This window comes from Protopterus annectens, chromosome 7.part0 (assembly GCF_019279795.1).
Source record: "Protopterus annectens isolate FY-2018-M chromosome 7.part0, PAN1.0, whole genome shotgun sequence".
Lineage (NCBI taxonomy): Eukaryota > Metazoa > Chordata > Ceratodontiformes > Protopteridae > Protopterus > Protopterus annectens.
Window position 1 is genome coordinate 1,227,710,614 of NC_056739.1, and position 17,430 is coordinate 1,227,728,043.

The 17,430-nt window shown below is 40.7% G+C and overlaps 1 protein-coding gene across 1 annotated transcript in view; it reads right to left on the reverse strand.

Moving 5' to 3' along the window:
- Window positions 1-17,430, reverse strand: part of DNAH1 (dynein axonemal heavy chain 1) — a 5,225,710-nt gene that overhangs the window by 4,182,029 nt on the left and 1,026,251 nt on the right. Inside the window, exon 13 of the mRNA XM_044076389.1 lies at window positions 10,439-10,632. Coding sequence (XP_043932324.1) covers window positions 10,439-10,632 — 194 coding nt within the window. The remainder of the gene's footprint in view (window positions 1-10,438; window positions 10,633-17,430) is intronic.

Consider the following 17,430-nt stretch of genomic DNA (forward strand, 5'->3'; position numbering starts at 1 on the left):
GGTGAATGGAGCTGAGGCCTTACCGGCTCTGGCAAGAATCAAGAAAGAGGAGTCAGTGACTAGATCCAAGAAGGAGTCAGAGCTATTTGTCAAGAAATTTTTGATATCAGACTCAAGGTTTCTGATAAGTGCGTTTCCTGGTCCTGCATGGCTTTTTTATGTTTTGTCTTTCTCCTTTTCTTTTTCATTTGATTCCTCCTTTTCTTTTTGCCTTGATGGTCCCCCTGATTTAACTGATGACACAGAAGGAGTAGAAGTGAAGGCCGAAGACTAGGTAGATACACATGGTTGGGCAGGGATAAGACCATTTAATACTAATTTGTCCCAACATCCTTGTAGAGCCCTGGTACCAAATAGGGCACAAACCTTGTATTCAATTTCTAGATGAGCTGCTTCCAGGCATTAGACACAAATGGAGTGCAAGTTCTGTGGTGGAATCTTGTGGCTGCAGGCCGTACACTTTTTGAACCTTGAACCTTGTCTACAATGTAAAAACACACTAACCGGCAAACACAACACAGTCCTGTCAAAAAGAAAAAAATATGCACTAGCCAACTATCCTTAACACTAAGAAAGATATACAGAAATAAGAGATAATAATTTTTAAGTTAGGATATTTAACTATAGCAAACAGCACTAGAAGGAGAAAAAAAATTATGTAAGATATATATAGGAGAATAAAGGAGGAACAAACTGCTGGAGGTGGCACTGAGAGAAAAATTCTAAAGACATAGCTGATACTACATATCAGAGCCCCTGAAAATGTGTCCTTCTTAATCGGGCAGAAAACAAGATCTGAGGTATTTTGGAGGAAGAGAGAGAAATTACGGGTAGGAGAGAAGTCTGAGCCCTGGATCCCCAGTTTCTAAAAGATGCTGAGGTCAGATCTGGTCAAATCCAATAACCAAAAGCTTTAAATCACATGAAAAAAGAGAACATCGTATCACTAGTTTATCCACAGAAAAAGTAATTTAACTTAATTAAATTTTGATAATGTTTTACCACAAAAGGTGAAAAGGTAATTGTCAGTCATCTTGTCTCAATATAATAGACATCTTCGTGGGTCTGTTCAAGCTTTGTTATGTACAAACACATCACTATTATAGTTTATTATCTTCAACTTAGGTAACTTATATGCAAACCAACAACATTCATTCTCACATGCTTATTCTCTGGCTGCACTTTCAAAATGGCTTTAGGTACAACACGTGCCTGTTATTTATACATGCACGTTCATCACTTGCTATGCTTCTTAAAGACACATACACACTGTGCTCTACATCCTCCCTATTTTTAGAAAATGCGGTACAGAGGATATCAATTAACATGCAAGTGGTACAAATAGCTTTTTGTCATGCATTATATAAAATTATGTATGTACATACATATACAGTTATGTCCAAGTCGCCATGTATCTCACACCCGGTCTGGACGTGCGACCAAATGGTGTGATGTAAAACTGGGATTCAGGCTTAGCAACTGGAATCATTTCTTTAGAGTGTTTGACCTTCAGAGTGTCGGGAACATTCTTAGGACTGGAATCAGATGGTACAACATGTTCTGGAACATGAACAATGTCTGTTTGATTCTGAGACTTAGAATCTATACGCTGCAATAACAATTCTGGTACAGGAAGGAGATGCCTGCGAGTCCTCCTGTACTCCACATCCTCATATTCTACAAAGTAGGATCTTGGCTCGGTACATACACTCAATCCTGTCGAAATCTTTCGCCATTTGTATCTTCACTGTCTCTCCTTCTTTCAAAGGATGAAGAAATCTACTTGATTTGTCATAACTGGACTTCTAGATAGAATGTTTCTTGAACAATTGAGCTCTGATGATTCTGTTGTTTTTAGTTTTAGGCATCAATAAACTGGAACTAATAGGCAATGTTGTTCTGGTTTGCCTGGATATAAGTCTCCAAGCAGATGAGCCAGATATATAGTCACAGGGTATGTTTCTGAGATTACATAGATTCAAAAAGATATCGGTATTGTCACACTTTGACCTTGCAAGTAATTGCTTTGCACTCTGCACTGCACGTTCAGCTGGTTCATTTGATTGTGGATATTCCAGACTACTAGTAACATATACAAAATCCTATTCTCTGGCAAATTTCTGGAATAACCGAGTAGTAAATTGAGTACTATTGTCAGAAATAACTTTATGTGGACTACCGCCGACTGAAATGATGTTTCAACTTGGTACTAACAGTAGTGGATGTTAGATTAGGTAGTAAGTCAATCTCAAACCAGTTTGAATAAGAGTCTACCAATACTAAGTAATGCTGATTGTTCCACTTGAATATGTCAGTGGCTATTGACCAAGGTAGTTCAAGAAATTCACTTAGCTATAGTGGTTCTCTTTGCAAATGTGGTTTAGTACTATTGCGTACTGAACAAGAAGAAAGTACTTTATCAGTGTCTTTCACTAGTGAAGGCCAAAATACTAGTTCTCTCGCCCTTCTTTTGGTAGAGTCGGAACCTGGGTGACCATGATGCAAAATCTGGATATATTCATGTTGTAAGGAAGCAGGAACAACAATTTTAACACCTTTGAAAATAATGCCATCTTCCATCAACATCTTATCTCTGTAAGGAAAATAGGTTTACACTTAAGGTGGTACACTAGATTGCTTTGACGGCTATCCAACATTAATGTAGTGGTTGAGCTTTTTCAAAATTGTATCAGTCTTTGTATGATCTCTCAGCTCAAGTCTTGTGGTAGAAAAATTACGCACTGCCATTACATCAGTCAAAATTCTCTTGTGTCAAGCTGTTCTGTTGTATTTCTGGGTGATCTGGATAAGGTATCAGCCAGATAAAGAAGTTTGCCTTTTGTATAGACCATTTTGAAGTTGTACTTCTGCAACTTGAGCATCATTCTTTGTAATCTTGCTGGAGCAGAATGCATAGTGTTCTTTAGAATGGTAATTAGAAGCTGGTGATCAGTTTCAATTTGAATAGCTTGACTATAGATATAATCATGACACTTTGAACATGCAAATACTATTGCCAAAAGTTCTTTCTCAATTTGAGCATACTGCATCTCAGTTTGGGTAAGTGTTCTAGATGCAGAGGCTATTGGTCTGCCTTCCTGAAGAATAACTGTGCAAAGACCAAATTTTGAAGCATCACAGGAAAGAGTGACTGGTTTATTGACATCATAGTATCTTAATGTAGGTGGGGTGGCAATTTTCTGCTTAAGATCTTCAAATACCTTTTGGTGCTGTTCCAACCAAGACCATGTAACATTTTTGCGCATTACATCTCTTAAAGGTGTTGTCAACTCACTGAAGTCTGGTATAAACTTGCCTAGATAATTGACCATGCCAAGAAAAAGTTGTAGAACTTGAATATTATCTGGTGCTGACATCTCAAGAATAGCTGCTTGCTTAGACGGGTCTGGTCTTAAGTCAGTGCTGGTAAATAAATGACCTATATACATAACTTCTGGAAGTCTGAATTTGCACTTTAGAGGATTGAGCTTTAAGTTCACTTCACATGCTCTGTCTAGAACTCTTTTAAGGTTACCGTCATGCTCTGCTTCACTAGTGGCTCCAGCCAATAAATCATCTACTATTATGGCACAAGGATAACCTGAAAAAATTTGCTCCATTGCACGCTGGAAGACTTCACTTGCAGAATGTATTCCAAATGGCATCCTCAGGAATCTATTATCTGCCAAACGGGGCACCAAAAGTAATCAGTAATGAGGAATTTCGATCAAGCATCACTTGCCAAAATGAACTTTTTGCATCTAAGACAAAAAACAGTGGCATTCGGTATTAAGGCTGCAGCCTCTCCTCGACTAGTTTAGACCAGTTTACAGGCATTGCTGTATTCTGGGCTGTGGTGTAGTTCCTGTGTTGTCCATTACCTTACTTGGATAGAAGGAAGTTTCTTTGCTCACCAGTGGAAGTGGGGAGCCTTGAGCAGCCTACCTGTCCCTGTAGGAAGTGACCTCAGCACAAGAAGCTGTAGTAATTGGTTGTTTTGGACCATTTCTAGCTCTTTTGTAGTTCACTGTTTAAAATCCGCGTTTGCACGGCTTTTGCGCATAGCGCAGCACCGGTTAAACTTCTTCTGGCTCCGCCAGGTCTGCTCTTCAAATTTTCCCCTAAGGAAGCTTTACTCTTAGTATAATCAGACTACTCACTATATTATAAGCCTAGCACTTGTTCTCAATACTTCTCTACTAAGTAAGCACTCTCGTACTAAGTAAAGCACTACATCTACTTACCACCCCTGTGAATATCCACTTCCCTTAAAGGTATAGCACTCCCTTATACTGTTCTAGCATGTCGAGTGGTAGATTACTGGCATCCTCTCCAGTTCAGCTGGTCAATCTGGGTATCTTGAGACAATGCTACAATTGTCTCATGTACACAGACAACCCTCTCCTCCTCCCAACAAACACAAACACATGTGAGAGATGCAACTATATAGCCAAACTGGAGGCTGAACTCTCTCAACTCAGGGCTGGCATGACCAGACAGGAGGAGATGGTAACCACACACACAACAATCCCAGTCCCACATAGACCTACCACAACTGCAAACCAAACACATAAAACACAAAGACATACTGAGGCTCTAATAAAAACTTACCAAAACAACAGAGGCTCCCAAAGCAGACATCCAAAAATCCACCACCTCAAAACAAAACACATGCAACACATACTTCAATAAATCAGTGTGTCAACCAATCACAGCCCTTAAGGCCAAACACCATGCCTGATACACTAGTAATAGGTGACTCTATAGTCAGACACACTGATGTCCCGCTGACCAGGCTGAACAAGAAGAGGGTGACTGTGAGCTGTCTATTGGGAGCTAGGATCCGCCACATAACACACGCACTCAGGTCACTCCAAAGCAAGTACAAATATGACTCCGTCATTGTCCATGCTGGTGTGAATGACCTGAGACATACTTCCCTGGACTACATGAAAAGAGACATAGAGGAGCTCTCCGATTATGTAGCCCAGGCTGGTATGACCCTGACCCTGAGCAGCATCTTGCCCTCAACAAGAATGATATCACAATACAAAGACAAGATGATCAGCTTTAATAATTGGCTCAAGTACTGGTGTCATTCTAAGGGGATCCAATGTCTGTCTGCCTGGGATGACATGTTGGACAAGCCACGCTGCTTCACAAGGGATGGCTTACACCTGTCACCACTGGGCTTCTGGATATTGGCTAAGGCTCTTGCCACCCCCATAGTGCCTTTTTTAGGCAAGGCTCAAAAGACAAACCCACCTCCTTAGAAAACAAAAATGGAAAAAAACTAAGGGTAATGCTGCTCAACGCCAGACATCTAAATCTCAAGATGCAGGCACTTGATGCACTCCTCAGCATGGAGAACATCGACATCTGTGCAGTAACTGAAACCTGGTTCAAGGCTCCTGAGAGCACCAGGCTATACCTCGTATCATGCTTTTCGGCCCCAAAACCCGGGTCGAACCACAAAGGGAGGGGGAGTGTCCATATTCATCAAGAACACCCACACCTCCAGGTTAGTAGCAACACATGAAGCATCAGAGACCATACAGGTGCAACTAACCATAGGCAAAACTGCTATACAACTGGTAGCATGTTACAGACCACCCTCCCAATTTCAAGAACCCCACTCAGCCTTCCTGAAGACATTGGAGGATATGAATGTATCACAAAATACCATCATACTGGGAGACTTCAACTACCCAAACATAGATTGGGTACATTATTCTAGCCCTAATACCCTAGCCCAAAGGTTCCTGGAATTCATAAATTCAAATGCACTGGAACAACTAGTCACCTCTCCCACTAGGGGAGATAATATACTAGACCTGATCATCACAAACATGGGGACAAAATGCTCCACACCGGAAGTATGCCCCTCACTAGTGAGATCTGACCACAAACTAATCACCCTGGATATACATATCCCACCTCCACCCCCAGCACAAAAGACCACAGTGAAAAACTTCTCAAAAGCAGACTTCACTCCTCTTAAGACTGAGATGGTATCCTTTAAGCCCACTGTGCCAGTGTATACCACATCCCACAATGCCGAATCCTTCACAAATGCTTTCTATGGACATCTCCAAGAATGCATGGATCATGCAATCCCAAATAAATCCAAGTCCCTCTCCACCAAAGGCAAGCGTCCTGTCTGGTGGACCTCAGCCATTAACAAATTGTATAACAAAAGAAGGAAGCTACTGCACGTCAGAGCAAAATCCCATGAAGGGAAGACATCTCTGATCAACATTAGCAGAAAACTACGTTCTCTCATAAAAACATCCAAGGCCAACTTTGAGAGAAAAATCGCTAAGGACACTAAAGATAACCACAAAGCCTTCTTCAGCTATGTTAGAAACCTGGGCGGAAACCCTCAGATATGCTCAGAGTTGGTTCACAACAACAAAAAATATACTGAACCCACAGATATTGCCAACATTCTGGCTGACAGGTTCAGTGCAAATTTCTCCCCTCCCTCACCCCCAAAAGAAGAAATACTTATCCCATCTGAATGTAATCTCCCTGTCATCTCAGATGTCCAAGTGAGAACCGCCCTAAACAAAGCTAAAAAACACAGCATCAATGGGACCTGACGGTATCCCGGGTTGCGTGTTACGTGAACTCCAAGAGGAGCTAAACCCACACATAAAAATGCTATTTAACCTTAGCCTTACTTTGGGATATGTACCTGAACACTGGCGTACAGCAACAGTGGTCCCACTCCACAAAGGGGGTGCCTCTACAGACCCTGGAAACTACCGCCCCATAAGCTTAACCAGCCTGGTCTGCAAAGCTGTGGAAAGAATCATTATGGAACTCCTAAACAGAGACATAGGGAACCTACAAACACTTGACCCCACCCAGTTCGGCTTTGTAAAGGGCAGATCCTGCCTTTTGAACCTGGTTGACTTTTTCGAAACAGTCACTAGAGCCATTGATGAGGGCAAAGCAGTCCATACAGCCTACCTGGACTTGGCTAAGGCCTTCGACACAATACCCCACTCAGGCATTATAGATAAGCTCAACAGCTTAAACGTAAACCCTTATGTCACTAGATGGGTTGCAAACTGGCTAAAGGACAGAACCCATAAAGTTAAAATCGCTGGAGCAATGTCAGACTCAAAGCCAGTCACAAGTGGTGTCCCACAGGGATCTGTCCTGGGACCCCTCTTGTTCGGCATTTATTTCTCAGATGTTAAAGCAAACATGGGAGGGCTGTGGCTGACAAAGTTCGCAGATGACTGCAAACTAGGCGCCATAGTCGATACACCAGCGGACACATACATCCTACAAAAAGGCCTCACAGAAACAGACAACTGGTGCCGGAGTCACGGCCTTAAACTAAATGCCAAAAAATGTATAGTCGTCCCCTTTGGGAAAAACAAAGTACCCACATAGACAGCAACCCACTGAGTACGGAAAAAGTAATCAGAGACCTAGGGACCCAAGTCGACAGCGACCTCTCATTTGACACCCAAATTGCCAAAGTGGTTAGAAAAACATTCTACCTAGCACACCTCATCATGAAGGGATTCACATCCAGATCCAAGGATGTCATTGTACCCCTATACTCCTCCCTCATCAGACCCATGATTGAGTACAATGCCCCATTTGGTATGTACCTCACCTGGCATTTGCAACAGCTGGAGAGACCACAAAAGTACCTCACCAAGAGGATCAAGGGTCTCCAACATATGTCTTATTCTGCCAGACTAAAGAAACTTCAGCTCTTTTCAGTAGCATACCGCCTGCTCAGAGGTGATCTCTGCCTGGAGTACAAGGCCATGTCCAATCAGGATCTGATGGACATGCTCCACCTCAAAAAATCCAAATCCATCAGGACCACGAGAGCTAAAGATTTAAACCTCGGCACAAGTATGAATAGGACATGCTGGAGGGATAGATTCATAACCCAGAGGCTTCCCATGCTTTGGAACAAGATCCCAGTTCGTATTAGGCAGAGCCCCTCACTGACTCTCTTCAAGAGAAATCTTGATGAGTGGATGGGAGATCGGAAGTTTACCCCAGGGGTCACATCTGTGTCACTGCTAGACAGGGGCACAGTAAACTAATTATATTATATAAGGGGACCTTCATTGTGTCACTACTAGACAGAGGCACAGTATTCTAAATTTATTCTGTACATTTTTTGTACCATTTTATGGGGTGGCAAAAGCCACATCACTATGGCTAGGCTTACAAATGCCCCAGGGCAAATAGTCTAGTACTATACTATGAAACTATGAAACTATGTACGCACTGGATAATGTGGTCTTTTTAATGCTTTGTTCAAATCTCTTGGGTCAATACATATTCTGATTTCGTCTGAGCCTTTCTTGTGGACTGCTATCATAGACGACACCCATTCGGTTGGTTCTATAACTGGACAAATTACACCTTGCTGCACCATTTTATACACCTCAACTTTGACTTTACCTTGCATAGCTATTGGAACTTTTCTTGCTGGTCTGACTACTGAACTGACCTCTGGTTCTAACTTCGTAGAATACACAGCTGGAAGTTTGCCCAGCTTGTCATTGAAAACATCTGCATATTCTGAGAAAATGGCTTCAGAAAAATTGGAACTAGGATATGCGCTTATATGATGAACTTCTTTGGTAAATTAAAGCAGATTCATTCTCAAACTATCTCTAAGACCCAAGAATGACTGCACAGGTCTTTGAACTACATAGAATAGCAAGCTGTAACAGTTCTTAGCCAATTAACATGAAAGTACTACTGAGCCTTCAGTTTGAATTTCTTCACCTCCATAAGCAAGTTTCGCACTACTAGCCACACTGACTTACTCATTAGTTCTCACCTTAGCAAATATGTCTGCTGATATAACATTACACTTTGAACCAGAGTCTACTTTGAACTCATTAGATTTACCATTGATCTGGACAGTACAAAACACTTTTGTTGCCAACAAATTCACTGCGTCGACCCTTTCACCAATTACTGATACACCAGCTACATAGAAAGTGGATTGCTGCAACTCCACTTGATCAGTTTGCTTTTTTGAGTGACCTCTCTTTGTAACTGTGTGAGGTTTACTTGATTTTTTAAAACGTTTGAAAATTGTTCCATTTTTTACGCTTGTGACATTGCTGACCAAGTGATAAGCATTTTTATCTTTTAGACTCATGATTTGCACCACAATTGCGACAGTTAACAATAAAACTAGATTTGGGTTTTGCTGACTCATACCTTTACTGCACTGAGCATGCTCCTTTCTTAGAACTTGGTGGAAAACTATGTGGTTTCCCTGGAGAACCAGGGAACCAGGAAAACACAGCACTTTACCAAAAAACATGCAGTCGCCTTGCTTTATTTATGCTTAATGTGCCCTTTTTTACTCTTCTTATATTTGTTTTGCTCATTAGAGATCTCTATAATGCCTATCATACTTTTCTTGTACTCGTTTTACTCTAAACATGCTTATTTTGCTTTAAACACATTCATTTCACTTTACAAATACTTGTTTTGCTTTACATATATTTGTTTTGTCAAATATCTTAATCTTAAACATTTTGCTTAATTGAAAAAACTTTTCTGACTCCCGTTTGTTTAATAATGTGGTATGTGCCCTTGTAATGCTCCTTTTTATCTTGGTAAACTGTGCAAGTTTTCATTGCCTTTAGTTCTTTTCTGGCTCTTTTTCATGCTCATTTCTCTTAGTTTACCTTCACCGTTATCTCTGCACCTCGTAGCTCTGAATATCAATCTCAGGAATCCTGGTTCTGACACCATGTCACTCATCTTGTCTCAATATAATAGACGAGTCTTTATTATGTACAAACACATCACTATTATAGCTTATTAACTTTAACTTAGGTACCTTATATACAAACTAATTACATTCATTCTCACATGCTTACTCTCTGGCTGCATTTTCAAAATGGCACTAGGTACAACACGTGCCTGTTATTTATACATACACATTCATCACTTGATATGCTTCTTGAAGACACATACACACTGTGCTCTACAGTAATACTCCTGTTTAAAAGTGAAAAAAAAAATCACAATAGTCTATAAAAAACATTTTCCTAATATTTAAGGTTAACAGAAAAAGTAAATTTCCTGTCACAAAAAGTAAAGTGGAAGCTTTTAACTTATCTGACCAGCAATGGAACAGTGTCAGCCAACAGTTAATCCTTGAAAGTCCACAGAGAAGCGTTCTCTTTTGGCAGCAAGTAAGCTTCGCACCTAAACCTGTCTTTTAGTCAGTTCTGCTTGAACTAACAGTTTGGGTGCATGGAAATGCTCTGAAAGATTTGAAAGTTGGCCAGTTGTTGATTCCTTGGCAGGATTCAACTCATATAGCTAAGTTTACTGCAGCAGTGATCAAATTAAGAACATGCTCTAGAAGAAGTTGCTACAGATTTTCAGATGAAGAAAAATATTTTTTTAATAATGAACTTACTTTACATAACTGTCAATGTCTGTATTGTTTAACTGTAGATGCCTTTCATAATGCTTGGCATAGACTCGTACTGGAATCAAGGCCTTCCGGATAGCATTTTGGATAGTTCCACGCAATTCTTCCACTGCTGGTTCATGCAGTCCAACTGACTCCAGCAAGGGAACACCACTGATGAACATCTCTTCCAACACAAACTGAGAGGGAGTTTAAATGTAAAACATTAAATGTTACTGATCACATCAGTATTAATGAACAGTTTTATAACAACTTAAGTATATTACAGCAATACAATAATGCATATCATATGCCAAAGGGCATGAACCAGGTTGGAGGTCAGTGATGGTTAGACCACAAATGAGATCTTATCAGCAAAGAATCTTATGTACAATATCCACTTAATAACATTTTGTGTGAACAGAATCAAATCAGAAAGAAAACTGAAAATGTGAAACAGAGTCAATTAGATCCTCCTCAACTTCACAATCTAACTACTTAACTCTGATTTAACATGGGGAAAGAAACTAAAATCTGACGAATGTAACACCTTGGCAGAAATGGAAGAAATTCCAGCTAATAACATCTTACTTAATGTAATGACAGATCTGCATAGGTAGCTGCAATGGAGTCACTTTCAGTACTTAGACTTTCAGTATTAAGTCAGCTTGGTAACTAAAACTTTCAAAGGCTACTGAAGCACCTCCTCCTTCCATTAACCACCATGTCCTAAATTCCAACCTACAGATCCTGAAACTCTGAAGAAGGAAAATTAGAAAAACAAAACATTCCAAAATTAAGACTCCACTGGATTCCAAGGATGGAGAGTTAAAGAAGAAAATGCAACTACCAATTCAGATCTGTCATTAGGGTAAACATATATATTTTGCATTGGACATAGAGAGTTGCAACTTGTTCACTTTCGGGACAGAGTCCCAAGCTATACCTCTTGGGTTGCTATTCATAATAAGATACCTCAGATTATGGTAGCTCAAAAGACTGCTCTATATTTGGAGGCAATATCCAGCTTATAACATCTTCAGAAGGTGCTCATTTGTTCAAAAATACCCACATAGCTGCTGCACAAATGCACTCACCCAAGAATTTTGAAAGAAAGCATGTGACATAGTTATAACTCTAGTTGTATAGGTATTAGTAAATTTAGGCAGGAATTTGTCATACTTTGGAAAGAGACAATGACAGAATGCTGCAGACAGGAGTAAAGCATGATATTAGAAACTTTTTGACCCAGATTTTTGGCAGAAAATGGCAGAAACAAGTGCACATTTTCCCTACTATATTTGGATCTGTCCAAATAAATCAGCCTTTGGACATCCATGCAATATTGCAAATACTTCTCTTTCATTGGCATAGTTTGAGAAGAAATTGAGAAATTCAATGGACTGCTTTAAATTACACTCTATGGTAACCTTAGACATAAAGGAGATATTACTTCTCAAAAAATCCTATTCATCTGGAAGATCAAATACAAGTGATGAACATTTAATGATTATAACTTTATTACAGGTACAAACAATAAAGTTAGTGAATACATTTTAATTCTGCCAAAGGCAAACTAAGCTTTTCCAGCACCTACTAAATCTCCAGAGGGGAATGGGAGAGCTGATGCAAAAGAAGCAAACAAAATGCCCATCTGAGGAAAATGTTACATAACTTAATGGAGGCTAGTGAAAGGAAATTGGTCTCTTGAGGAAAACTGAATCAGCAAGATGTAACTTAAAACAAAAGTTAGGTACAAATGATAGATCCATGTTGTTCAATTTTCATCTAGCTCAACAGATGGCTCTTGGATCTGACCCAAATCCAGTTTCAGCACTTCCCAATGTATGGATCCAAGGCTCTGACACCTCACTAACTCATACTGCCTCTCTGCTTCTCTTGAATATTTCAGATTGCGTTTGTCCATTAACCTATATGATATGATATGATATGATATGGCACTGAAAAACTATCCTTGAACTTAACCTAGCATAAAGGTATCTAATATAGGAATAAGAGGCAGCCAGCTGAGATTGATGTTTACAAGACTCCTAGAGTACCACCCGTTCTTCAAGGTGCAACAGGTGATGATTTGTTAGGAGGAAGGGGGAGGGATGTTGAACCAGATAAAAATGGACAACGTGGATCTAGCTTTATGGTGAGTACATAACTTTCTATCCGATGTTGTCTTTTTTCATCTGATACAAATGGGACAGATTCCCTAGCTACCAATTTCCAGGAAGTCATTACGACAATACATTCCTGAGCACAGAAGAGCTAAACAAGGTGTGTGATCTGGATTGTACATCCAGTTTATAAGAAGACACAAAGGTATGAGCTGCTGACCATTTATCAGCTGCATAACTCTCATCAATAGGTAGATTTTTGTTGAAAAACTGTGGAAGTTACCTCCGAGTTTATTGAATGAGCTGTTGTTTTTTATTTTCAGATAATAGTAAACCCAGTTTGTTATGAACAAATAATAAAATGCAGTTTGACAGGCATCTGGAAAGGGTGACCTTGGAAACACCGAATCCCAATTCAACTTTGGAAAAGGCAACACAGAATTCATCTGATTTTCCAAAGTCTTTTGTCCTGTGTAGATAAAATCTAAGTTGTTTATGTACATCCAGCAAATGTAGTATATATTCTCCTATGTTAGAGAACTTTGGATATAAAACTGGAAAATGTATGGACTGATTGATATTAGATTTGGATGTCACCTTAGGAATAAAGGAAGGATTCAGTTTCAAAAAGATTCTATCTTTATGGAATATCAAATATGGAGGTTTGTAAGAAAGAGCCTGTAATTCTGAGATTCTCTTGGCTGAAGTAAATATGACTAAGATCATTTTCCATCTTAAGTATTTAAGATCTGCTGAGTTTACTGGCTCAAAAGGGAATTGCAAAAGCCTGCAACATTCCTGCAATGTCCCAAGGTGGAAATGGATCTATGATCGGAGGTAGAGAAGAAAGGTTCCATTGAGAAAAGCTTCAGAAACCTTCAAAGAAGCTACGGGTGTCTGATTATGGCCAATGTGAAAATTTGAAATCGCTAAGTGGATTTTTATGGTGGAGAAACTAGAACCTTTATGAAACAATTCTGACAAAAAAAAAACAAAATGGAAGGGATAGGGGCAGAGAAAGGATCCAATCCTTTTTTCTATAGCCCAGAATGAAACGCTTTTTCATTCACTTTGGCAAACCTTTCTGGTGTCAGATTTTTGAGAGGCTGTCAGAATGTGAACTTCTTCTTCAGAAAACCTGGCATTACAGTTCATGATTAAAATTGTAGTAAGCAAGCAGTCAGATTCAGGGTATCTACATCTGGGAGAGGATAACCAGATGGGTGACACAAGAGGTCTGGACTGTGAGCCAGTCTCCAGCGAGGACATAATAGATGAGGCTGAAGAAATGGGAAACTGTTAGGCTCAGTAAGGAGCAACAAGGATTACTATTGCCTCACACTTCCCAGCTTTCTGAATGAACTTTGTGATCAAGGGAAATGGAGGAAAGGCACAGAGAAGGCCCAGGGGCCAATTATGGACCAGACCGTCCCTTTGTGATTGACCCTTAGGAGGGATGAGGGCAAAGTAACTGCTGACTTTTTGTAGGGTTGAGATAATAACAGGTCGCAGCAAGGCTGGCTCCAGAGATGGAAAATTCCGTTCACCACTGACTGACTGAGGGACCACTCATGAGGCAGAAGAATATTTTTGCTTAGCTTGTCTGCTAGCATAATGGAAGTCCCTGGGATGTGCATTTCAACAAGAAAGTGATGGAAAGACATTGCCCATTCCCAAACTCTCATGGCTACCCAACATAGAGGACAGGATCTTGCTCTCCCTTGTTTGTTGATGTACTGAACTACTGGCATGTTGTCTGTCTGAACAGAGATCACATCCTCTGGTAGAGAATCTTGAAATGTCTGCAACGCTAATAGGACTACTTCCATCTCCAGAATGTTGATGTGAAGGTTGACTTCTAAGTGAGTCCAGGTACCTTGAACAGCTTCCTTTTGTAATGCCCTCCCCCTTAAAAGGGGAGTGTCCACGGTGACCACAGCTGTTGGAGAAGGGAAACAGAATGGATGGCCTATGGATGATACTGGGGAAGATAACCACCACATGATATGAGTTCTGCATATTGCAGCTAGTCTGATGGGTGTACTCAATAGATGATGTAGCTGTGAAAACTGAACTGCTAGATTCTTGACGAACTCTCGTGGAAAAGAGAGAAGGGAACCAGGGTGATTGTTGAGGCCATATGACCTAGTAGTTCTAGAACCAATCTCACTGGTGGAGAGGAATGTGATAACACCTGATGGGCTCCTTTGTGAAGAGAAAGCATTCTGGAATGTGGTAAAGCCGTTATTTGCATTTGTGTGTCTAGTGGGATCCTATGAATTCCAGTGACTGAGTGCGATCCAGTTGACTGCTTAGAATATTGACTGTTACACCCAATGTGTGAAGTAAGTGCAGTAAAGTGTCCTTCCTTTTAATGAGCAGATTTTTGGTTGGTGCAGTGAGGAGCCAATCATCCAGTTATGGGAAAACCTGGAATCCTTGCAGCCAGAGATAGGCTATGATTACTGCCATGCATTTGGTGAACACTGGTGAGGTTGTGCCAAGACCAAATAGCAGATCTCTGAACTGATAATGGCTGGTTTCTAGCCTGAAATAGAGGAATACCATTGATTGCTTATTTATCTTTACATGATAATAAACATCCTGGAGATCTATTGAGCACATCCAATTGTCTTTCCTGAGCAGCGACAAGATGGACTGAACTGTCACCATTTGGAATTTTTTCTTCTTTGCAAAATCAATTTAAATGACAGAGGTCAAGAATTTGCCTTAGGTCCCCTGAATTTTTTGGAACTAAAAAAAACCTGGAGTAGACTCTGGATCCTATCTGGTCTGTTGAAATCTACTGGATGACTCACTTTTCTAATAACCTTTTGACTTCTGCTGTAGTTGATTCCATTTGGTAGGGTGGCACCAGGGGAATCATTTTTCTTGATTTTGGGGAGTAAAGGAAGGGAATTATGTATCCTCTGGTGGTTATCCACAACACCCATGAGTCTGCAGTGATGTTCTCCCAGGTTTGATGGTGCAGGAATGAGTTCCTCCCGACTGCCTCCAGAGTGCAGCAGTTGGGCAACACTTCAGGAGTGCTTGAATGACTACTCAGAAAAGGGCCATGAAAACATTGGTTTTGCAGACCACTTCTGTCCCTAGAGTGACACCCATTGAATCCCCCTCCTTGCCATGGCAGGGTTTGTCTGAGGAAGCGCCTTGGTTCCTTGGTTAAAGCATTGCAATTTTCTGAATCACATCTTCATCCCTTCCAGTTAATTCCTTGAAAAGGTCCTTTGAGGAGTGGAGAAGTGGATTTCCGTAGCAGATCGGTTTTACCATCCTGCTCGCTCCTGGTTAGTTTGTCCTTAACCTTCAGTCCAAAAAGAGTGGAACCAGCAGATGAGGCATTAAGGAAGGATGTCTTGTAGCCTTCCACAAAATTGCACAATTACATCCATGAATGACAGCAAATGGCAATGCTGGTGCCTGCTAATCTAGCTGTTCTATCAGCTGCATTTGATAGCAGACACAAAGATGCTGGAAATAGAACTGAGGGTAGATAGATGGGATTCCACATTCTTCTGGATATCTGCTGACAAATTACACTAGAGAGGGAGAATTGGTAAGATCTTTGGTCAATTCTTTCTGGAAGCATAAGACAGGTAGTTCAGCACTCTAAGGGAAAAATTAACTGAAGTATAAGGCCATTTTCCAAATCTGTCCAGTGCTCTAAACTTCCTATCAGAGGGATGAATAGATGTACTCTCTTTGTTGAGTTCCCTTTTAGTATCCACCACTAAGACCATACCATCTACTGGGGGATCTTTACTCCAATGTATCCTATCTTAGAATCAAGTAAGATCTTGTTGGGCTTCTTTGGTTTCAGGTCCACTATGCCAGGTTCCTTCCAAGCTCTCTGAGCTACCAAATCAATGAGGGCATTAGGAGGCAGAACCACCCAGGCAGTAGATCAGCCAGCTCCAAAAGCTTCTAGGAACACAAATTCTTCTGAGGAAGGTGTATCAGTGGGCTACCCCCCCCTTTCTACTTCATCAATTCTAGGATTTTGCCAAAAACGACATCTCCAAAGGGGGAGCTAAGGAAATCTTCCTCTTCATCCAAATCCATGTCTTCCATGACAGATTCAGGTGATGAATCAATATGTTTTCTTTTACAAGTCTGTTTTTATAGATCGAAGGTCAGGCAGGCTCAGATGATGGATCTGAATCAGACTGGGAGATCAGACAGAGCACTTCCTGGAGAATTTTAGAAGCTGACTGTCCCTGTTGATGTGATGGTGTGAAGGTCACTGCAGAAAAAGAAAGAGGTTGGGATGGCTGTGAGCATGAAGGAGGCAACCCTTCTCTGCTAGTGAGAACCCTCTTGAAATCTTTGAATGCCGACCTGTAAATTGGATTCGAGGAGGACTCTCTGGGGCTGAAAGAACTCCTCTGACATCAACCCAGCCTGGAATTGAAGATGATATTACAGTCAAGTTATCAAGAACCAGTGTCTCAACAGGCAGAGATGGATCACACAGTTTTGAAGTCGATCTATCCTTTGGGTTTCTGGCCCTAATGCTTTGGCTCTGATTCTCTTTCCAATCTAACATGGCCAGAGTTGAAAAAGACTGGAGTAAAGTTGGGGTCAAAGAATTAAGGTCTAGTGGCACTAACATAGATGCTCCAGGTATGTTTGGATCCAGGGACTGCAGATCTAAGTGGAGGGAACATAGGACTTTTTTTCTTGGGTTGATCTGCAGAGATGACACTGGAATGAACCCCACCTGAATCTGCTGTCGAAATCTCCACATCATCCTATTGACATCTGCTTCTGTAAGTCTCCTTGAAGAACAGATAGATCTCACTGAAGATTAAGCCCTCAGTGGTCTTTTTTCCTTCAAGATCGAACAGTGTA